This window comes from Orussus abietinus, unplaced genomic scaffold (assembly GCF_000612105.2).
Source record: "Orussus abietinus isolate OABI.00-Male unplaced genomic scaffold, Oabi_2.0 scaffold49, whole genome shotgun sequence".
Taxonomy (NCBI): domain Eukaryota; kingdom Metazoa; phylum Arthropoda; class Insecta; order Hymenoptera; family Orussidae; genus Orussus; species Orussus abietinus.
This window is the reverse complement of record NW_019394595.1, coordinates 550,266-572,623: the sequence shown is the minus strand read 5'-3', so window position 1 is coordinate 572,623 and position 22,358 is coordinate 550,266. Positions and strand designations below refer to the sequence as shown.

The window sequence follows — 22,358 nt, the reverse complement described above, 5'->3', positions numbered from 1 at the left end:
AGTTGAGAAATTGCCCGCCGATCCCCCGTGAAAAATCAAATAAGATTAAAAAATAACTTGGCAGTCCCGCGTCTCTATAGAGGGTTAGGCATGCGACTACCGCGAAAAATATTTATGCGTGAACTCGTGGATGATTTATTTCGCTTTGATTTTATATGATAAACAACAATGCGATTCGGTAATAAGTGACGGTATTTGGGGATTTCCAATGATTTCCAGCTAATTTAAAGCGTCACGATCCATGACTTCCTGAGCGAATGCCCCCTCGATCTATTTTGAACTCCGGGAGAAAGAGAGAATTTGGGAGTCGGTCGAAATCGTGCCAATTACGGGCCTCGGACTCGACCGCTCGGGGCCGGATCGGAGGCGATCACTGCGGCGAGATGCGGTAACATCGCCTACTTCGCCAATCGGCGGAAGGAGGACGGAGGGGGCGAGCGTGCTTATCGCGCCAAAGACGGGGTCCGGGTTAGGTGAGACCCTCCTCTCCCCTGGCCACCTTGACGTCGCGCGATACCGACGGCGCGCCAGCTGACGTCCGCGGAACGCGACGTCGTCGCCCCCGTCCCCGCCCTCGAAAGACGGTTCGCCAATCTAATTTGCGCCCAGTCGGTGCCACCTTTCTCGACCTGGTTCTCCGACCCCACCTACCCCGTGGAGACTTCGACGACGGAAGAGAGAGGGACTTTCGTTCCCCGTCGACTCGTGCTTGGACCTCCGGATGACGTCGAGTTTGGAACGGGGGGCGATTCTGCGGGCTAAATCTCGCGGGGATTCCGTCCGCCAATTCGATAGTCATCGATATCGATGGCTACCGAATACCGCCGAGGAGTCGAAATTTCGACTCTGCCTTAAACCCATAGCGGAAAAGTTTCATAAACGAGTCACCTCGAGGCGCGCGATTAAAGGGTTCCACGTAGGACCGCGATCTCTCCCCGAGGCTTCCCGCTCGTTTGGGAAGCCGCGAAGATAAAGCCTTCGCCCCTCGATAGGAATCCCGGCGGACCGGAAGTGGCGCGAATCGGAGGCTCCCTCGACCTTATCCCTGACCCTCTCGGCAATTAGGAGCCCATTGTGGATCCTTCCCACGGCGAATGCGCGATCGCCGAAAGCCGACCCTGGCCCGGCGACCTTCGGCGCCGATTCCCTTCCACCTCCGGAAGGGAACCTCCGCCACGGAATCCGGACTCCCCGAAGCCGACGTCTCGACTCCCGAAGGCGAACGCTTCCCCGAGGGGCTCTCGTCTCGCCGCCCTCCGCCTCTAACGATTATAATTGCGGACATTGTGGGGTGGCCTCGGCTGCCTCTGCCGACCCCCGCGGGGGGACGAGAGAGAAAGAGAGAGATACTTATCTTCCCCTCCCCGGGATGGGCACCGCGCCACCTTCGTCGCCAAGCTCGGTCCCGCGAGTTCCCTCGTCCCCGGTCGAGGCTCGAGCCTCCTCCGCGGAGAGTGGCCACTCCACCTAGGGCGACGCTTTCTATTCGCGGCACAATTTCGAGGATCGATATATCGACCGGCGTGGCCACGCCACCCGGTCCTCCCGATTTTGCCCCCCGCCCTGGTCGACGTGTTTCGGTGGGGGCGACGCGTCGAAGGGGCCCTTCCCCGTGGCGCCCGGTCTCCGCGATTGCGGGGTGATTAGGGACCAGGAAGTAGACTTTGAATTCAATTTTTCCTTCGATTCCGTCAAGGAACTCGATGGGGTGTCCTCGATCCTCGCATGATGTCATGAATCCCCTCGAAAATTGCTTCAAACCCCTGTATCCCCTACAAGAAAACGTTGACATCGGTACCCATGTAACGGATATCGTGAAAATGTAGAAACGACCGGATGAAACTTAAAAAAAAAAAGAAACTCGAAGGGAAGGAAAAATGTTTGAAGGTCCGTCGAAGGGGGCGAACGGAAAGCATCGAAGTCACGAGTCGCCTTCCACGTTTTCCTACGAAGGAAGAACTGTCGCCATCGGATATATCAGCGGGCAATCTCCCCTTCGAGTCTCACATTTCTCGTTAATAACCTCGACATTAAATCCCGCCATTAGGTTCTCGAAACTTCTCGCAGCGAGGCCTCGTTAAAACTCTACTTTTTACCCTCTCCGACGCGCTCGTCGACTCGATTCCGGTCGCGTAGCCTCAAACCGAGAATCGCGGATCCGATATCCGGGAAAGCTCCTTCGGTAGAGTGCCGAGGAGAAGAAAATATTTGGTGGTCCTTGAACGGAAATCCGAACTTTGAAATAAAAACGTTGATACGAATTCGTAGGGAGCGCGAACTGCATTACCTCGATCGTTTCCCCCTAGGGAGGAGGGATTAAGGTCTTCGCAAATACTTTAAGGGTAACCGAAGTTATAACGAGAAGAGTTCTTCCAGCTGGACGATAAAACTGCCGAAATAGGATGCGACATTAATTTTTCCGCAATTTATTTGTCAATTCTTCGTACACGTTCACGGTTACAGTTGAGCTGACGTAAAAGTGGCATCCGAGGGATCGATCGTTTAAGAAACATTCCTCCGAATCGGATGTGCCCGATCGTTTGAGAAGTTCCATAACGATCGACATCTCGAAAGCCGTTTCGATGCGACCTTAACCCTCCGTCTCCTCGTTAGGTCCAATATCGCCTGCACGCGTCGACGAATTTCGTCCATTCCGTCCCCGAAGGGTCAATCGAGGAGTCCTCCGCGAAAGAGAGCGCCCGTCCCGAACCTGCCCTACGTAGTCCAGGAGTCTCCCGGATAGGGTCCGCGGCCGGCCCGGGGTCGGGGTCGGCGCCGAGAGGGATCGCAGGGGTTGGCAGCTCCGGGTCCAGAGGGATTACTACCACTTCTTTCCTCGGACTCGTCGCGGCGCGGCAGAGAACACTTCCGCCCTTCCATCGAGTCGTTCCCTGACAACGCGCGACGTCACCCCTACACCCTGCGAGGGGGAGAGCGACGGAGGAAGTGGCGGGGGCACCTTCCGTATCCCTCTGGCCTCCCACTGCAACCGATTCTGCAAGTTGGGCAAAATCTCGGCAAGAAGTCAGTCGGTCGGCACGAGGCCTTGCGTCGCATCTCGGCTCTCCCGGAGCCACCCCGAAGGCCCGACACGAGCCGGTTTCCGCTGGTCCCGACTCGGTCCCTGAACATGCTCTGAGGAACACCCTCGCCATGGAGGAGGCACGCGGCGGCGCGTCTTCCGTCTTCCTCGCCTCGCTTCTGCTGCTCCTCCTCGCCGCCGGCGCGGGGGCCCAGTAAGCGACTCTTTGCTTCTTCCTGACTTGTTTTATTCGGGTTCCGGGAGGATAACGCGGGTTGGAAAGCCTGCTCCGACGAATCGGGGTGCCGTTCGTAGGGTGGCAAAGAGAAACAACGATTCGGCTCGGTTTGGTCCGCGTCGCGTTCTCTTCTTCGCGTTATCGGGAGCTTTCTTATCTAAATTGGCGCAACGTTAAACCAAAGAACACCGTGCAATTTATCGTAACGCGTCGTTGCCGGGATTTTCTATAGGGAAATCGAAAACGCGTTCATTCCTCGTTCGATTCAACTTCTCGGGGCGATCGATCGAATGTCACGAGCGGCCATCTTTGCCGTTTGAAGGATTTCTCGGCGAGACCTCTGGAGCATTTGATCCTTTTCGATTTGGGCGATTTTTAGCGATCAGAGATCGCGAACATCGGATTTGTCCTTCGGTGAAATCGTTTACGCCCGAAAGGAGGATTTTTTACCTATCGACCCCTTTACCCGCCACCCCGACCGTGGAATATAAATTTTCACAAACCTCTCTCGGAAAATCAAACGAGTCGTAGAAAATTCGAGCGTCGAGGGGAGATCGATCGGTAATCGGAAAGTCGTGCCGAACGGTTACAGGAGGAGTTTGGAATTCTACGACCTGCTGCCGGAAGACCCGAAGCTCTACGATAAGATGCGGCCGCCGAAAAAGGACGGACAGGCGACGGTGGTGTACTTTCACGTGACCGTGATGGGTCTGGACTCCATCGATGAGACCTCTATGGTAAGGGAGTGATTACCCCTGATTGATTACCCTCGACCTGTCCCAAGGAGTCGAGTCGATCCGGTGCTGTTGCAGACTTACGCGGCGGACATCTTCTTCGCGCAAACGTGGAAGGACAACAGACTGAGGCTGCCCGAGAACATGACCTCCGAATACAGGTGAGTAATTATCGGGGCGCGACGTTAAATCGGAGGGTCTTAAGATGAAGCGAAACACGTCGAGAAATTTGATCGACGTCGGTAAAACCGATTCTTCTAAATACGCACGTTACCGACGTTCGTATTCGTATCGACAGCATTTTCGCGAATTATATCCAGTATCGTCCCAAATGGTATACTCCAGGACAGTTCGATCCTGGAGTATGCCATTTTAAAAAAGGTGTTTTATTCGAATCGACCGATTTGAGGCGGGTTTCGGTTCTCCTTAAAGGTTACTGGAGGTGGACTGGCTGAAGAACATGTGGAGGCCGGACTCCTTCTTCAAGAACGCCAAGTCCGTGACGTTCCAGACGATGACGATACCCAACCATTACTTGTGGCTCTACAAGGACAAGACCATCCTGTACATGGTGAAGTACGTACGCGATTACGGGGACGAGTCCCAGAACGAACCCGAGACGCTTTTCCATTCCAGGCTAACCCTGAAGCTGTCCTGCGCCATGAATTTCCTGATCTATCCCCACGACACCCAGGAGTGCAAGCTGCAGATGGAGAGCCGTGAGTAGCCTCGATTCCGCGCAAATCGGGCGCGGGGGAGGGGAAGAGGGTGGCGGAATTCGCGGGGGGTGGAGAGGATTCTCTCTCGGGGCGATCGCGCGAGGTTCCGCGTCGTCGACGTCATCCACTCTTGCACCCTCTGGCTCGAAAGGGGCAAAGTGGACGAGGAAGAATGGGCGAAAAGTCGATAGCTCGAACGAAAGCTTACGAAGCTTACGGCCCGTTTAACGGCGTAAATGCAGCCGCGATGGCTCCGTGCCTTTCAAATTGATAAACACGAAACAACTCGGTCAACAGTGTCGCACACGACGGATGAAATGATCTTCCAGTGGGACCCCGACGTGCCTCTCGTCGTCGACGAGAACATCGAGCTGCCCCAGTTGCAGCTCGTCAAGAATTACACGGCCGATTGCACGCAGGTCTACTCCACGGGTACGCCGTTTACGAGGTGCCCCGGGCACCGGGATCCTCACCGAGCCTTTGCTTTCAGGTAACTTTACCTGTCTGGAGGTCATCTTCGTCCTGAAGCGCCGACTCGGCTACTACCTCTTCCACACTTACGTGCCCACGTGTCTGATCGTCATCATGTCGGTGAGTGGGTGGACTCTGGCTACTTGAATTTCGGTTTCGCGGTTTTCACCTCGGCTTCCCAGTCCGAGTTATTCCGTGGGTCAAAAGGCAGGTGGAAGGGACTCGCGAGGGAAGGGCAGAAAACGGGTGGCGGCCATTTTTCGTTGCTAGACTTGTTTTTACGTTTTTTAAGCGGATTTAAAAACGGTTCCGAGCACGCGATAGTCGTTTTTGTCGCGGGCATTTTTCGGGTAAAAAGAATGTCCAACGTATCTATTGTCGCGATTTCTATACCTTTTGCTTCGTGACCGTGCTTCAAAATGGGCGCAAAAGGAACGTTACATATTTAGGATTCTACCGTTTATGAATGCAACGGTGCAATGAATTCATATTTCCAATATGGGCAAAATTAACCGGAAAATCTAGACTCTGGGTTAATGGATTTCACTTTCTCCGTTCTCCGATGACTAGTTTGAAGATCATTTGTCAAGTTTCGAGTCAATTGTGACGTCCCAAGGACTTCAAGGTTCTAGCGAAAAATATGAACTTCGACGTTCTTGGCGAACAAACCCGAGTTGAAATTTTAGCCCTACTTTGAATTCGTGCAACCTCTTTTGGTTTCGTTTCACTTTTCAGACCTTATTTCCGACCTTGTACGTCCTACTTGATATCGACGAGGTCCTACTTTAGGCTCACAAGCAGAACAAATGGAAATATCTGCCATTTGTATGGTCTAAAGTAGGATCTCGCACGTGAAAGAATATTGTCTGAAAACTTGTTCAAAGCCCGCAATTAAAGATTCCAAGTAGGATAAAAATTTCGGCTCGGGAAATGAAACCGAAATTTCAGTCGGCAAACCGAACGATCAGAAGAATAAGTAGGGGATTTAGAGGTTGAACCGAGATCGATAGTTTCAACCAGGGACGAGCAAACGCAAGACCAAGACCAAAGACCTCGGTTTTGGTCTTGCTCGGTCAAGGCTTTGCACTTTTTGCGAGACCAAAACCGATGCCTTGTTTCCATCCGCGCGGAAAGCCCGCGGGATCGACGCGGACTTTGTGGATTCCGCGTCGATTCCGCGCTCCTTCCACGCGGATGGAAACGATTAGCGAGACCCTTGCCCATCACCGATGTCGACTCGGGTCCGCAGTGGGTGTCCTTCTGGATAAAACCGGAAGCGGCGCCAGCCAGGGTGACGCTGGGGGTGACGTCGCTTCTGACACTGTCGACGCAGCATGCGAAGAGCCAGGCGTCCCTGCCGCCGGTCTCCTACTTGAAGGCGGTGGACGCCTTCATGTCGGTCTGCACGGTCTTCGTCTTCATGGCCCTGATGGAGTACTGCCTGGTGAACATCGTCCTCGGGGACTCGGACGCGCCCCCTGCCAAGCCACCCCCGCCGCCCCCGGCACCCGCCACCGCCGGCGGCCCCCCGGATGGCAACAAGCTCGACAAGATCTTCGACATCGCCACCAAGGTAACGCAAGGATGGACCGCGAGGGTCCTTATCCCGCGTCCCGTGTCCCGTCCCGTCGGGGAACCGAAGTATATGGAATTAACGTGGAAACCGCCATTTTGGTGGCCCGAGTTAAGGGGGTATTGGTTTGGTGAAAATATTAATTTTCCTAAATCAAGTCCGTGGAGGAATTTTGGGGAAATGTTTAAAACTCTACCGGTCGTAAAATTTGATGAGTAACGAAAAATAAGATGTTTGGAAATGTCGCTCGATGCTTGCAAACTCGCAAACGAGTCACAAAATCTCCACGTTGTTCGCCTTTTCCTTCCGCGGAGGTTTCAAACTCGCGATGTCGCTCGGTTCGTCGTCGCCGGGGCACGGGGGCGGGTTCCCTGGCTGCGCTGAAGAAGCGGTCCTTGTCACCTAGGAGAACGCGATGCTGCTCTCCGGCCGGTCGCAGAAGTCGACTTCCGGTCCGCCTCCCGGCCCGACGCCGGCGCAGCGCGCGAGGATGCGCGCTCTCAACATCGACCGGGTGTCGCGCGTCTTCTTCCCGTTTCTCTTCACCCTGCTGAACGTCACCTACTGGATCATGTTCGCCGAGTACATCTAGAGGAACCGCGGCGTCGCGAGGTCGCCCAGGAAGCCGACGGCGACGGTCAGCGGCGATCGGCGGCGATCGATGACGATCGATGACGATTGGCGACGATCGACGACGATCGCGAGGTTCGAGAGGTCACGAGTTAGATTCGGACTCGCGTTAGGCTCCGGAATCGCTTGCGTTGCTACTTATATGCGGTACTGTGCGCGGTTAGGCCGAAAACGCGCGGAGAAGCTCACCGTTCCCCTCGAGTTGACGGGATCATCCACCCCTGGGAACCCCGAATCGCGAAACGTGGGGGTTATGCCGACGAGATCCTCTCCGGACGAACATTTGAGGGACTTTTCGCCCTGTTTCGTCGCCTTCGGAACGATAACTCTTCGACTTTTTCGCGATCCTTTCCGTTGACGTAGTGCACGCGAGAACGGGAGAGCCGTCCAAAGGGCGCGTTCGTGCCGAAGGACGGCCACCTCGATCCTTAAGGTGATGTGAAATTGGCTCGAAAGAGGTCTCGATTATGAAGCTTTTCTTCGAACTGGATATATGTCTTAAATGATATGCTCCCCCAGTTTGTAGAAAAGTTTCAAGAACGATTGAGCTTTCGGATCCCACTTTCACATCCTCTTAAAGAGCCTCGAATTTGACGTTTAACAAGAAGATCGCGTTGTCGCCATGACGCACCATCCGAAGATACAAAGATGGCGTCATTCCTAATCGAACTCAGATTTTATTTCCATAGTCTATGAATATACGCTTTCTCTCTCTCGCTTCTAGTAAAGCAGTACCCGCGTCAAAATTTTAGACGATTTCGTGCTTTTTGAGAATTAGGAAGAAATTGGAGTAGCCGTAAACTTTCGTGGGGAATCACGATGTACGAAGCTCCTTAACGCGATCGATCGACGCCTCGATCGCGTAAGATTTAGTCGATTTCACGAAAGATCGTAAGTTTCCTTTCCCCGTTACGATTTTGTGCCCAAGGGCTCATGTGCGAGGCCGTTTCGATTTTAAAAAGTTGAGAGTTTAGATAGACCGCAAGAATACGCGTCGTCGAGATAAAAATCGCTCCGAGGGAAAACCAAGCGAGAGAATTCAACTTTTTCTAGCTCAAATGCGTAATCACGCGCGATGTCACGTTCGTTTTAGCGATGCATTTCAGAGACGCGCCATCGACCCTGCAAAAGTAACGCAAAAGTAAGGGCTGCCGGGTTCTCGCGGTCGTGGAGCGTCCTTTTCCTTGCCTCTTTCTCTATGCATACTTAATTATCGACTTATCCGCAAGTTTCCTCCCCCTGCTCTCCCTACTTCTCTGTTGTGAGTGAATCGACGTTTTCTAACTACACGTCCAATAGGGCCCATTACGTTCGCGCGAGCAAAGCTATCACTTAAGAGACGAATCAACCTTGATTTCTGTAAAATACAAAACTGATTAAACGAAGGAGAGATTACGCCAGGGTGTGCAATTAATTTTTCAACCGTGAGATGCCTTCGAAGAATTTCTTTAAATTTGAAGCACGTCATCCATTTTGTATCTGACTTTCTTCTGGGATACTTTCCCTTCCCATAGAAAGGTGCGTTTCCTATTTTCCTATTCTTTTTTATAAATACAGAAGGAACTTCCTCGTCGGTCTAGATTCCCCGAGCACGCTCTTGAACTCTGTTTCGCAAACCAGGTGAAAAATAATTAGGCGTTGATTTGTCCCGATAGACACGTAAGCCGCATATCGGAGGGCAAGGGTCATCGCCGGAACCTAAATACGAGCTTCCGTTAATTATTGGATTATACACAGGTATTTATCGACCCCAGAAATATCAATTTCTACATTTAACTCCTGGTGACTGTACGGAACTCGATCTCGAAAACATTCTCGATTGCAGAGCACGTGACGGGACTCTCGGCGGAGTCACTGGAAGCAATAAAGAGGGGTCGGAAAGAAGAAGAGACATCGAAGCGTTATCTGCCTCGACGTCCGGGCTCGGATTGGTGATAAACGCGCCTACGCTCCTCTTCCTTCCCGAAAGCTCGTTCCGAATGTGACTGCGGACTAAGGTCGCTTGTATAATTCTCGCGAAGTGCATATTTTACATTCACGCTCTATAATTTTTCTAGGAATTAATAATTTAACGGTTAAAATAAAATATAACCTTATTCACGCGTAGACAGCGGAGGAGACGGACGTTCACACGGCGGAGCGAGGTCTGGGGAGCGTTTTTTATTTCGATGATAAGCGCACGCACAGCCGCGGAATCGAGGTCATCGGGTGCGCGATATTCGGAGCTTCGCCGTAAGTTGCCTCACCGGGTCACGGTTCTCGTCGTCCTCGCTTTCGCTCTCGTTCGGCAGCCCTTAGGATAAGGGAATCGGAGAGAAAAAGGGGCGGCCGAGGCGGAGGCGAACAAATGTGCCGCACGTGTGAACGTGGACCGCTCTTTGCTTCGCGTCTCGAGAGACGTTCCCACAACGCACGAGTTAAAATCAGGAAACTCGGGAGAGAATATACGCCAAATATACACTTACGTCCCTTTTTGTAGAGTCCGGATCACGACTGAGTGAAATCCTGGCAACTCCAATTTTCGATTACTCGTTTGAGCTCCTGACCCTAGAAATAGAGTTTTATATAAATTAATCAATTATTAAGAAATTCGTGATAAAAATGAACTGGCTATTAGTAGACCGAATAACGGTTCGGCACTCGATTTGGTTACTTATGTTCATAATATGACTCTGTTCGCCTAGAGAGGCGTCATCGCGATATTAAGTTATAAGTTGTAGCTCGTCTTTCATTCATTGCAGCGATACGTTGCGATTGCGTGGGTGGGATGCATTCGTAAGGCTCGATATTGCCGCTTCTCGGACGCGGATTTTTCTGTGGACTAAAGAGGGAGAAAGATATCGCACATCACCGGCGTCTTGTTTATTCATGCGAAGCCTATATCGTTTCACGAGGAGATCGATGATCGGGTTCACCGGATCGCTTTGGACTCGATTTACATCTCTCGATAGCTACCTCAGGATTTGGAGGATCGGTCGTTCGAGAAATCAATTACAAGTAACCGGAACGGACGCAGAAAAATATTTGATTGAATCATTAAAATGAACATTGGTATTATAAATGAGAGAATAAGTTGAAGAAGGGAGCAGGGTCGGTAAAATAAATTCGTTGGCATACAACGGCCGGTAAACGCAGTTCCTCGACCCGCCCACGCCGCGGAAGAAGTATTAATAGATCCTCCTCTTAAGGACCGAAATAAAGCAGACCGATGGACGATGGGAGAAAAAGGCGTCCCCATAGGTTCGGCTTCCGTCTCCATTGCTCGTGAACCCAAACCGAAGCCTCCGTTTGTAGAAAAGTCTGGAGCTTTGACAAAGAAATGGCCTTTCCTCGGAAAACGCTTGGAGTGTCAGGAAATTTTTCGAGAAATTAAAAAATAATACTCGAATAGATTTGCCTTTTAAACGTTCTAATGAAAGGAAGGACTCGATTTTCGAGAGAGAAAAACGGAGATGAGGAATTCGGCAGCGGTGGTTTATCGCGCGTCCTTGTGCCCACAAAGGGAGATTTAACGCAACAAAGGGACCTCAGAATCCGTCTCGTTCCCGGTGGTCAAGTGCACGGTAGGTAGTTAGACAGCCTCGAGTTTCGGCCCTAAGTAAAGCTTCTCGAAACATCTGGCGTAAGACGACGAAGCCCAAAGCGACAGTCGGTTTCCCGGAAACATTCGCGACCGGCATTGCCGCTGGGATCGCGATGCCTTTCTCCGCCATTTTTTAAGGAAAGATCGTCGAAAAACGACTACAAGCTCCATTTTGTTCGCCCGACAACGACGACAGGGGTATTCGTGATAAAAACGTATAACCGTTATTATTAAACTTATTTTCACTCAAATTCTCCGTAAAGCTTGAGATAAAACAGCCCGTAGGCAAATGTTTCATACGTCTTCTCGTTCTCTGATAAACTTACTTTAATTAACGGCCATTCGCAATCTTAAGCAACGCCGGTGGTCGGATGAGCGACCATTGGGGAAAATCATCGGAACGTTGGTCCGTTTTGAAAGCGCAATGACACATAAACCCATACACGGATCCAAAGAGGAAAAGTTACCATAAGCGACGAGCGCTCCGAGATAGCGTCCCTTCGACTTCGGGCGGCTTCGGGCCGGTTCGGCCGACCTCGGGTCGCGTCGAGCGCTCTCCTGCTCTCTCTCCGGCGCCGCCAGTACTCTCGTCTCCGGCTGCTCCGACGCGGTCCGAGCAGGGCCGAGTACCGGTGCAGCCTCCTAACGAGAAGCGTCCCGGCGACTCTTGCCGATCCGACCGACCCGATCGCCTCCGTGCACGGCGCATCCAAGACCCGGAACAACCGGGCCGAGAGCAGGTGCGCAACAGTCCGCACGCACTCGCATCCGCGCCGGTGCCATTCGGGTACGAGATTTGATACGCGTCTCGGTCGGTAAGGAAGGAACACGTGCTACGCGCCCTGCATCTCGATGGGAACTTCTCGGACCGAGGAGTGAGTGGAACGTCTGGTGAGTCTCCGGATTTTTAAAGCGAAACTTCTCGTGGTAGTTGGTCAGTGTTGCCAATTTATCGTTATTGTATTCGTATACTGCCATACTTTGCGTGAAACTTTTTAACGAAAAGTTGTTTCTCTTCTATTCAGAGCGGAGGGAGAAAGGGAAAACGTAGCCCTTGTGTTAAGATCGGCTTTCGTCGATGCGTTTGGAGGATGCGATCGGTTGATTGGACCAAATCAATCATGCATCGTCTCGCTTTCACGGTTATCCTCTTCGTCGTCGTCTCCTTAGGTAAATACTCATACGGTTACTTGCAAGTTTTTGAAATGCACGAAGGGCACAAGCGGTAGTAAATCACGTTCGTATAAGGGCGATAATAATCAAAAACGATCTCGATACTCAATCGGTTACAATTTCGCCGCAATCCGGAAGCTGGGAAACGATGCGAACGAAGCGGGGCGGTTTATCTGAAAGGGCCGGAAACGGGTTGAAAGCACTTTACTCTAATTTCCACCGAAACCCCTCGCAAGACTCCGTGACTTTATCCTCCGCGATTAGATACCGCTTCGACCCCGTGACCCCGTCCTCAACCCGATAGATTATTTTAGTCCCGAAATATAAACGTCCCCTCCGAAGTACCTTCTTCGCGCGGAACGAAATGTAAATGGAAGTCTTCGCGTTCGTTTCGAAGTGAGGTCGAAACTCGCGCCGTCGAAAACTAAAAACTACCCCCGTCCCTCAATTTACGCGGAGTATCCGTTCCACGTGGATTCGTTTTAAGCGAATGAAAATCGCGCGAATATGGTCTATCGGGACAAAAGAAAAAATATTGAAAACTTTAGAAATACATGTTTATTTTAAATAGCTTAAAAAAAAAAATAATGACATTTCGAAACCGTGTAAATTGAGGAAGGGGAATAGATACAAAGCACGGAAAGCGTTTCCTCGCTTATTTGACGGAGTCGAGTAACCAACATCCAGGATATTCACGAGAGGACGCTTCCTATCGTAAACATCCGCCTCGGCGAGTGATAGCGATGTGGAACGGCGCTCGATAAGGGGACCCTTTCTCGAAAAAGAGGACTCCACGATTCACCCACCCGTTTCGTATCAAACAACGCTCAAAGAAATCACTTTGCCCTTCTAACCGAATGCTTTTCTTCCGTTTCAACAGGTTCGACGAATGAGCAGTACAACGGAGAACGTCGAGTCCCAGCAAGAGGTAAGACCTTATCTCACGTAACGAACGTATTTCGTCGTGTCGACGCCTCGCAAAATGCAGGAAACCTTTTCAAATTCCTCGTACGAGAGCCGCAAGGGGTGGTTCTCGGGTGTGGCACGATTCGGGGGTCTCTTCGGTGAAAAGTTCGAGTCCCAGCCACTCGCGAATTGGCGGAGAGTCCAGGCACGAGGGCGGCCTCGGGACAGGTGGGGTGCACTAAGGGTCCTGTGTAAGTTAAGGGGGTGTTCTAGGACCGAGCCAACGTGGCGACATGCTACCTGCGGAGGCGATGACCGAACGTCCCTACTGGCCTGCCTCGGTGAATCCCAGAGCGAGAGGTAGCCCCCTTGGTTCTTGCAGTGGAAACTCGATCGCACGATGCCCGATGACACGACCCGATTGCTTTGTCACCCATGTCCTCCAGGACTCAAATGAAACAACCCCACGCCCCGCTTTATTACCCGCCTCCCTCGAGAGGACCCTCAGGAGCCTCGGAGCCTTAGACCTAACCTAAATTAGTACGAATAAATCCGGCACGTCCGCGTATCTCTACCCACGTGACACGACGCGTTCAATGGGGGTTGAAATGAAACCCATGCAAAGACCATTTCTTACACGACAAGTGCAGCGTGGGGAGGTCCAGGGTATGTTGGGCATGCTAAGTATGTTCAACAGGTGACAGCGGATGTTCGATGAATATGCAATGTCCCCTTTCAAATGGGTTTAACGCGAACATTGAATACGTTGACTCAACGTGGGTAGGGATGTCCAACCACCGCCCCTCGGAGGCCCTCCCCGATACAGGTTCAGGACTTTTGGGAACCCTAACTCGCTCCCTTGCTTGCCGTCGTTTTCCCGTTCTGCCCTGCACTCTCGATTCCGGACTCCCCTTTTTCTCGTGTCCGAATCGCCTATCTCAAGGAACGAAAGGTCCAACTATCCAGCGTTCTTGGTCGTAACGAAGTCCGTTCCATGCCATCAGGTCCTCACGCGAAGAGGCCTCACCCCTGCGAACAGAGTTCCTGTTATCCTGCAACCGGGAATCTGCTCATCGGACGAAAGGATCGACTTTCGGCCTCCTCCACCTGCGGACTGAGAGGACCTGAGAGATTTTGCATAGTCTCCCACCTGAAGGAGAGAAAAAAGTGCTTCTTTTGCGACGCCTCGCTACCCAAAAAGCAACACAATGTGGAAAACATCATCAGCAAGTGAGTATGTTGGGAGTATGTGAGAGAAAAAGAGAGACAGAGATAGTCCGGAATCGTTCGGGTTGAAATTTTGGTATTCACCCGTTTCTTTTTCTTGCAAGTCGCAAGAAATCCGTAGAGACCTGGTGGCAGGCGGAGAACGGCGTGGAGAACGTCACCCTGCGTCTAGACCTGGAGGCTGAATTTCACTTCACCCACATCATCATCCGTTTCCAAACCTTCCGACCGGCGGCCATGTTGATCGAGAGATCCTACGATTTCGGCAAAACGTGGCAGGTGTACCGATACTTTGCCCACGACTGCGAGCAGTCCTTCCCCGGGGTTCCCACGACCTCTCCGAGGAAACTGACCGACGTGATCTGCGAGTCAAGGTACTCGAACGTGGCTCCGTCCTCCGGTGGGGAGATCATCTTCAGGGTCCTACCGCCGAATCTGCAGATCGACAACCCGTACTCGAAGGAGGTGCAGAACCTCCTGAAGATGACCAACCTCAGGATCAACTTCACGAGGCTGCACACCCTCGGCGACGACCTCCTGGACGATCGCGCGGAGATCCGAGAGAAGTATTACTACTCCATCCAGGATATGGTCGTTCGTGGATCCTGTTCCTGTTACGGCCACGCCTCGAGGTGCTTGCCTCTTCCGGGCGTCGTCCACGAGGAGGACATGGTACACGGCAGATGCGAGTGCACCCACAACACCAAGGGCCTCAACTGCGAGAACTGCGAGGATTTCTACAACGACTTGCCCTGGAAACCTGCGGTGGGCAAGCAGACAAATGCTTGTAGGAGGTGTAATTGTAATGGCCACACGACGTCCTGCCACTTCGACGAGGCTGTCTACGAGAGGTCCGGCAGGGTATCCGGAGGTGTTTGCGACGATTGTCAGCACAATACGCGGGGGCAAAATTGCGAGCAGTGCAAACCGTTCTACTACCACGACGTCAGCAAGGATATCTCGGATCCTGATGCCTGCCAGCGTAAGTTGTCTTTAACGTGGGTCGACCAATCGCTTTGGAACTACTCCGGAAGTCTTATCGGCTTAACGTTAACTTGCAACTTTTTCGCAGCCTGCGACTGTGATCCTAGCGGCTCCTTGGACGACGGAATCTGCGACTCTAGAACCGATCCTTTAAGTGGTGATGAGTCTGGACGTTGTCACTGCAAAGCCAACGTCGAGGGTCGGCGCTGCGACCGCTGCAAAAACGGATTCTGGAATTTCGATCTTAACAATCCCGAAGGGTGTCAAGGTAAGGTGTCTTCATTGGAGCGACTTTTATAGGGTCGCAAGTGCATGATCTCACGCAGAACTTGCTTATTCCAGCTTGTACCTGCAATACTCTCGGTACCATTGACAATCAGGGATGCAACACGATCACCGGCGAGTGCACCTGTAAGAGGTACGTCACTGCAAGAGACTGCAACCAGTGTCTACCAGAGTACTGGGGACTGTCGGACGAGCACGACGGCTGCAAGCCTTGCGACTGCGATCCTGGTGGCGCCTACGAGAACTCTTGCGACGTCATAACCGGCCAATGTCGCTGCAGACCTAACGTTGCGGGCAGGACTTGCAACCAACCGGACCAGAGCTACTACACCGGCTCGTTGGATTTCCTCGTCTACGAGGGAGAGTTGTCCAGAGCAACGGATGTACGTGGTTTTGCGATTAGGATGTTTGTACCTCTATTTCAGCAATATGTATAAATATCCGTCTTTCACTTATCGTCGTAGAATTGCCAAGTGGTCATTAGAGAACCGTTCAGAGACGGAAGGAACAACACCTGGACCGGAATTGGATTCATGAAGGCGTTGGAAGGCTCCACGTTGAACTTCACCGTAGATGACATCCGTAGGTCGATGTGGTACGACATCGTCGTCCGTTACGAGCCGGTTCACCCTGGCGCCTGGGAGGACGTGCAGATCATCATCGAACGAGACGGCCGGGTAGACAGAGAGGGTCCTTGCGTAGATTGGAGACCCGACGACGATCGTCTTCGAGTGCAGCTGTTGGCGAACTCTCACAGTGCCGTGGCAATTCCGTCGGTTTGTTTGGAAGAGGGCAAGCGGTACAACATCATGCTGCAGTTCCGGAAGTACGGAGGACACCTGGACACTCCATCCGCGTCGATACTGGTGGATTCGGTAAGTAAAACTACAGATGGATCCAAATACGGTTACCTAAGGTCGTCATCTACGTATGCCACTTTTTAGATCGTTCTCAGACCCCGGATAGACACCATCCCGTTCTTCAGCGAGTCCGGACTGGGCGAGCTGCGTCGTCAGGAGTACGAGAGGTATCGCTGTAACGAGTTCCTGGACGAGGTGGGCGGCTATCGAAACGACCTGATCGAGATTTGCGGAAAGTTCCACAACAGCATAGGGTACTACGTGTTCGATGGTGCTCACGGTAAGTCGAGGCGAACCGACGTAGAGGTTAGTTATCCCGTGGACGATGTTAATAACTCCATTGCGTTCCCTTTTTGTAGCCTGCGAATGCAACCGAACGGGCTCCCACAGTCTGCTGTGTAAGCAATACGGCGGAATTTGCCCCTGCAAGCCAAACGTGGTGGGTCGTCGCTGCGACCGCTGCGCGCCCGGGACCTACGGATTCGGTCCCGAGGGCTGCGTTCCCTGCGACTGCGACAGCGTTGGCGCTCTGGACAACTTCTGCGACGTGGAGACCGGCAGGTGTAAGTGCCGACCCAACACTTACGGCCGCACCTGCGGTCAGTGCGAGCCCGGCTTCTGGAACTTCCCGCACTGCCAGCGGTGCGAGTGCAACGGCCACGCGGACAACTGCGACTCGAAGACGGGAGCCTGCATCGAGTGCCGTGATAATACGACAGGGCGAACTTGCGACAGGTGCGTCGAGTCCTTCTACGGCGACCCTCGCATCGGCGTGGACATCCCCTGCAGGTCGTGCCCGTGCCCGGGTAGCCGGGACTCGGGCCACTCCTACGCCGACAGCTGCTCTCTGGACTCGGTGACCCACGACGTGATCTGCGAGTGCTACCGGGGCTACTCGGGGCCGCGGTGCGAGGGCTGTGCCGACAACTACTACGGCAACCCGGAGGTCGCCGGAGGCGGATGCATCGCCTGCGACTGCAGCAACAACACCGACCTGGCCCAATCCGGAAACTGCGACCCGGTGACCGGGCGCTGCTTGCGCTGCCTCCACGACACGGACGGCGCCCACTGCCAGGTCTGCAGGGCCGGGTTCTACGGGGACGCGACTAGGCAGGACTGCCAGGACTGCCAGTGCGACGTCCTGGGGACTGACCGGGCTGCAGGACCCTGCGACCACCGGACCGGCCAGTGTCCTTGCCTGCCTCACGTGGTCGGCCGACTCTGCGACGCCTGCGAGGAAAACCACTGGCGCATCGCCAGCGGCGAGGGCTGCGATCCATGCGGGTGCGACGCCGTCGGTAGCGTGTCCGATCGCTGCAACCCCTACGACGGCACCTGCGAGTGCCGGCCCGGCTTTGGTGGCAGGAGGTGCAACGAGTGCCAGGCCAATTTCTGGGGCAACCCCAACGTCGAGTGCTACCCCTGTGACTGCGATCTCGTCGGCTCGGCCAGCCAGCAGTGCGACCGCGACACCGGGGCCTGCGCCTGCCACCGGGGCATCGGCGGCGAGAAGTGCGACAGGTGCGACCGCAGCTACATCGGGTTCGCGCCAAATTGCAGCCCCTGCGGGGAGTGCTTCGACAACTGGGACCTCGCTCTTCATGGTCTGCGGAACAGGACCGACGCCGTCATCGCCGAGGCCTCGCGCATTCAGAAAGTTGGAACCACCGGGGTGTACAGTCAGGAGTTCGAGAACATGCTGACGAGTTTGGACCGGGTACGAGATCTCGTCGCAAACGCTACCGTGCGCAGCCAGGACCTCGACGAGCTGGCAGAGCTAGCCAACAAGCTGGGCGCAGGGGTCTCCAACTCGGGAGATCTCCTCAACAAGGTCGACGACCTCCTCGAGAGCGTCGGCCAGAAGGTCAGCTTGGCGGACGCGGCCCTGAAGAACATGAAGAACCGAACCAATGGGCTGCATCGTGGAGCGAACGAGCTCAGGGAGAACGCCACCAGGTTGCAGGAGGCCAACGTGCAGGGGGCTCTCAATGTCACCCTACAGATGGCCGACCAGTCCCGCCAGGCCGAGAAGACGGCCAATGGCACCACCAGCATTCTGGGCGATGCCGAGCGGTACCGGAAGCACACCGAGAACTTGCTCGCCAAGAACTCGGCCGCCGTGGACGAGGCGCAGCGCAGGAACAAGGAGGCGCTGGTGGAACTACGAGGAAAACTGGAGGACGTCGACCGGGACATGCCCTTGGTCAATCTCGCGATGTGCGGAGAAAACGTGACGGATTGCAGCGCTCTGTGCGGGGGTGCCGCCTGCGGTTTCTGCGGGGGGTTGTCCTGCGATCTTGGCGCCGTCACCAAGGCCAATCAGGCTCTCGATGTGGCCAGGAACCAAGCGGTCCAAATCAAGGCCCACAAGGACGAGGCCGAGCAACTTCTCAGGAACGTGAGTAAATTCGGAATGATCCATCGGGGGCTTTTCGTGGGGGTAGTTATCCAGTTAGTTTCCGATTTTTTTCGTTAGGACAAAAAGGGTCAAGGTAAGTGTCGCATAAGTCGTACACTGATAAAAATGCTCCTGTAAATTTACACCCTCAATCATTAGTTATTTCGACGCCTATTACGTTGCCCCTGTAACATCACATTTAGCGTCTGTCCGTTAAAGAGAATTATAATATAGTGTTACATTTAATTTGAGTATAAATACACCGATATGGTGTATATTACAATGTTATGTGTATTTATACATTTTTTAATTTGTAATTATTCCATTTGACGTTTTTCTGTGGCAACCTTTATTTATGAGGTATGTAAAAGTGTATGAAAATTTCCATCGATTTTTATCAGGGCACGTTCATAGAAGTGCCGAAAGAGGAAATCCGGTTTCCTCGATCCTGGGTGCGGTGAGTAATAATCGTTAGAAAGCACGTTTCCTCGTTGCAGATGATCGAGACGAAGCAGGACGCGACCGCGGCCAGGTCGAACAGCCAGGACGCGTTCAACTACGCGCAGGTGGCCCGCAACCGCACGGAAGTCCTGGCGAAGGCTTTAGCCGAGGCGAACGAGAAGATCTGGGCGATCCTGAAGGAGGACCAGCCGACGCCGGCGATGGTTCGCGACCTGGCGGAGCAGGTGCTGGCGACGAACATCGAGCTGCAGCCGGACGAGATCAAGCGGTTGGCGGGCAGGATCAGCGGCATCGTCGTCTCGCTGACGGACTCGGAGAAGATCCTGAAGGACACGGCCGACGACATCGAGGTGGCGAAGGAACTGGCGTCCAGGGCGAGCTCCGCGAAAAACGAGGCGGTCAACGGGCAGACCCTGGCGGGCAAGGTGGTCGACCTGCTTAGCGACACCCAGCAGGCCCAGGAGCAGGCTCAGGCAGCCATCGACAAGGCCGAGAAGGACGTGGCCCTCTCCGAACGGGATCTGGCGGACATCGTCCAGGAGACGGGTCGGGCCCAAAAGAAAGCGGACAACACGACGCGCGCCGTCGAGGCGCTGGACGGCCGCCTCAAGCGGCTGCAGACCGACTCGGTGAAGAACGATTTCGTGATCAACCAGGAGATCGGCGTGGAGGCCCGGAAGGTCGCCCAGGAGGCCCGGGACGTCGACGCCAAGACCGACCGTCTGGCCGCCGAGTACAAGAAAGCCAACGGCCTCCTGGACCATCGGGCCAACAAGAGCAGGGACGACATCCAGCGCGCCAAGAGGCTTCTCCAGAGGGCGTCCGAGCTCACCGCCGACACCTCGACCAAGTTCAAGGACCTGGACGGCATGGACGGCGTCTACAAGGAGAACGAGAGGATGCTGAGCGATCTCACCGGCGAGGTCGACTCCCTCACCGCCGAGATCGACCGACACCTCCAGGAGATCGAGACCAAGTCCCAGCTGTACAGACGGTGCTCCTCCTAGAGGTCCGGGTCTCCGGTCGAAGTCGTCGTCGGCGTCGATTTTCGCGACGCCGGGCCCGGTAGGCCCGCTTTCATGGACCACGTGATAGCGACCTCGAGGTCGTCCCTTCCCCGAGCGTGGGAGGACGCCACTTCCGGTCTCTTTTCTACCTCGAGGTCCAGCGGGAGGTCCTTTCAAAAAGGAGCACCGACTCATCCGGGTCTATCTCTCGGCGATGACTCGTATGGCGGCGATTCGACGGCGCCGGACGTATCGTCGCTTCGGCCGATTCGTCGATTAGCTGCCTCGGCCTAGAACGAAAAAGAGAGGAAAAGAAATCGAAGAGCGGTAATTCAAAACGCGTCGACCCTCGTCGTTCGTCGTAACATAAGTGCATAATCACCCCGTTCGGCGGCTGACGGACGAACCCACCGTCGGCGCGTCTGCAACGGACGGCCAGACGCCGACTCGCAATACTTACACCAAAACCCCTCGAGGTGGGACGAAAGCGGCATCTATGGGGTCTCGTTTATGAGATTTTTCTGCGAATCGGCGAATGAGTACCGGCACGTCGGAAACTCTCCTACGTGTACATGGAGGCTGTAAGGCCGTTTGCCCACGTACCGGCACCGACTTTTCCGCCAGAAACAATATAACTTTCGTTTATTTACTTAATTACCATCGAAAAAAACCGGTGACGGCACGATCGACCCCTTAGGTGTCACTTTCGCATCGTCTTAATCCTATATTTAATACTTTGTTACGAATGTACCCTCGAGAAAATTATATTACAAAGAGGAATAAAAGAAAAGCGTTAAGTAGAGCCTACTCGACGTCAGAAATTCAACGTTCGCTCGTCGATCGTTTTCTTTCTCCGCTTTTAAGACTTTACGCGAAACCGATGGACCCGGTAAAACGATAAATCGCGGCTAACGCGGGTCGCTTCCCACTTCCGGCACCGGAAATTCGCTCGGTCCTTATCGGGACGGGGGAAGAAACAACATTTTCCCGCTTCCTCGAGATTATCCACTCCGAAACGGTCCGCAGGCTGCGATCGCAGCTGCGGAGAGAACACCCCGGCGACTCGTAGAATGGCTTCTTTCCAATACACCCGGACAATATGCCGGAACTCCATTGTGCCCCTCGGGCGAATTAAAATCCCCCGCCGGGCGGACGGCAATTCACCCTTGTTTCTTCAGTTTCCCCTGCTCAGTCTTCTCAATTTTTTATCCTACGATTAATTCGCACGGCTTTCGCAAAATTCAGTCTCCGCCTCGAGAGCCTGCCTTCCCCGTTGCTGGTTGTTCCGAAATCATAAAGTCGACGTATTTAAGGCCGATCGTCCCTCGTTACCGAATCGCATTGTTCTTTATCGCGGGAAATCAAAGGCAATCGGTTCTCAAAGAAGGAAACCGTTTTCACCGATTTCCGAGAGTATAGCCCTTTAACGGCGGCGTTTCGGAAAGCGCGGAGCGAGACAAAATAGGACCTTAGGAGCGTGCCTTGTCTCCTTTGCATCGATAATGCGTTAACAATGAGAAAAAATGATCGAGTTAACGATACGTGGAATTCTAGGTACAGGGCTCGGGGTAAAAATGGTGGGCAGCTTGCAGCGAGGTCTCGCCCGTGAATGGAGACTCTGTTGCGTCGGAAGGGAGCGTGGAAGAGGAGCACCGGGCCGGCGTTCCCTGGGGGGGTGCACAATGCTCGCATTCAAAGTCTACTTGCCCGGAACCTTTCCAGTCGCCGTCAAGGGACAAGGGAGGAGAGCCCGAGAAAGGGTTTCCATGTTGCCCGATCGCCTCCTGGCCAAGTCGAGTTAAACGCCTTCTTATCGAGCGAACGTATCGCGAGGCCGATTAGGGGCTACGCTCGTTTCCTTCGAATTTATCTGCGACTATCGCGTTTATGTCTATATTTGTCCGTCATATGTTCGTATTTGTCGCAACGTGCCCGTAGGTACGGTCGTCCCTTAATTTACGCGGAGGGTCCGTTTCGCGTGGATTCGTTTTACGAATTTAAAAGAGGAACGTTTCGTAGAACACAATTTGGGATGACGCATTCTCCTACTTATCTATTCACGGAAGTAGGCACGACTCCGCTCCTA

At 53.6% G+C, this 22,358-nt stretch overlaps 2 protein-coding genes across 3 annotated transcripts; both read left to right on the top strand.

Annotated features, from left to right (window-relative positions):
- Positions 1–3,043: 3,043 nt before the first annotated feature.
- LOC105700696 (glycine receptor subunit alpha-2) lies at positions 3,044–7,349 on the top strand. Its single transcript, XM_012426812.1, has 9 exons — positions 3,044–3,236; positions 3,853–3,997; positions 4,073–4,155; positions 4,427–4,570; positions 4,631–4,713; positions 5,011–5,145; positions 5,204–5,304; positions 6,434–6,757; positions 7,197–7,349. The coding sequence occupies exons 1-9, from the start codon at positions 3,154–3,156 to the stop codon at positions 7,347–7,349; spliced, it is 1,251 nt and encodes a 416-aa protein (XP_012282235.1). The 5' UTR covers positions 3,044–3,153.
- A 4,222-nt stretch (positions 7,350–11,571) lies between these two features.
- LOC105700695 (laminin subunit beta-1) lies at positions 11,572–21,098 on the top strand. Of its 2 annotated transcripts, none has more exons than XM_012426811.1 (11): positions 11,572–11,861; positions 11,996–12,140; positions 13,024–13,071; positions 14,054–14,279; positions 14,381–15,258; positions 15,349–15,528; positions 15,603–15,928; positions 16,010–16,420; positions 16,490–16,685; positions 16,765–18,803; positions 19,301–21,098. In XM_012426811.1, exons 2-11 carry the CDS (start codon positions 12,062–12,064, stop codon positions 20,270–20,272), a joined length of 5,355 nt encoding a protein of 1,784 aa, XP_012282234.1. In that variant the 5' UTR covers positions 11,572–11,861; positions 11,996–12,061; the 3' UTR covers positions 20,273–21,098. The 2 variants fall into 2 exon arrangements, with proteins under 2 accessions (XP_012282234.1, XP_012282233.1); XM_012426810.1 differs by having other exon boundaries at positions 14,036–14,279.
- The last annotated feature ends 1,260 nt before the right edge of the window (positions 21,099–22,358 follow it).

Excerpts from the sequence above, each read along its gene's own strand:
- LOC105700696 (XM_012426812.1), top strand. The coding sequence starts at position 3,154 with ATGGAGGAGGCACGCGGCGGCGCGTCTTCCGTCTTCCTCGCCTCGCTT. Across the intron at positions 4,571-4,630 it reads ACCATCCTGTACATGGTGAA|GCTAACCCTGAAGCTGTCCT; the intron begins GTACGTACGCGA and ends TTTCCATTCCAG. Across the intron at positions 6,758-7,196 it reads TCTTCGACATCGCCACCAAG|AAGTCGACTTCCGGTCCGCC; the intron begins GTAACGCAAGGA and ends GGCCGGTCGCAG.
- LOC105700695 (XM_012426810.1), top strand. The coding sequence starts at position 12,062 with ATGCGATCGGTTGATTGGACCAAATCAATCATGCATCGTCTCGCTTTC. Across the intron at positions 12,141-13,023 it reads CTTCGTCGTCGTCTCCTTAG|GTTCGACGAATGAGCAGTAC; the intron begins GTAAATACTCAT and ends CCGTTTCAACAG. Across the intron at positions 14,280-14,380 it reads GTGGAAAACATCATCAGCAA|TCGCAAGAAATCCGTAGAGA; the intron begins GTGAGTATGTTG and ends TTTTCTTGCAAG.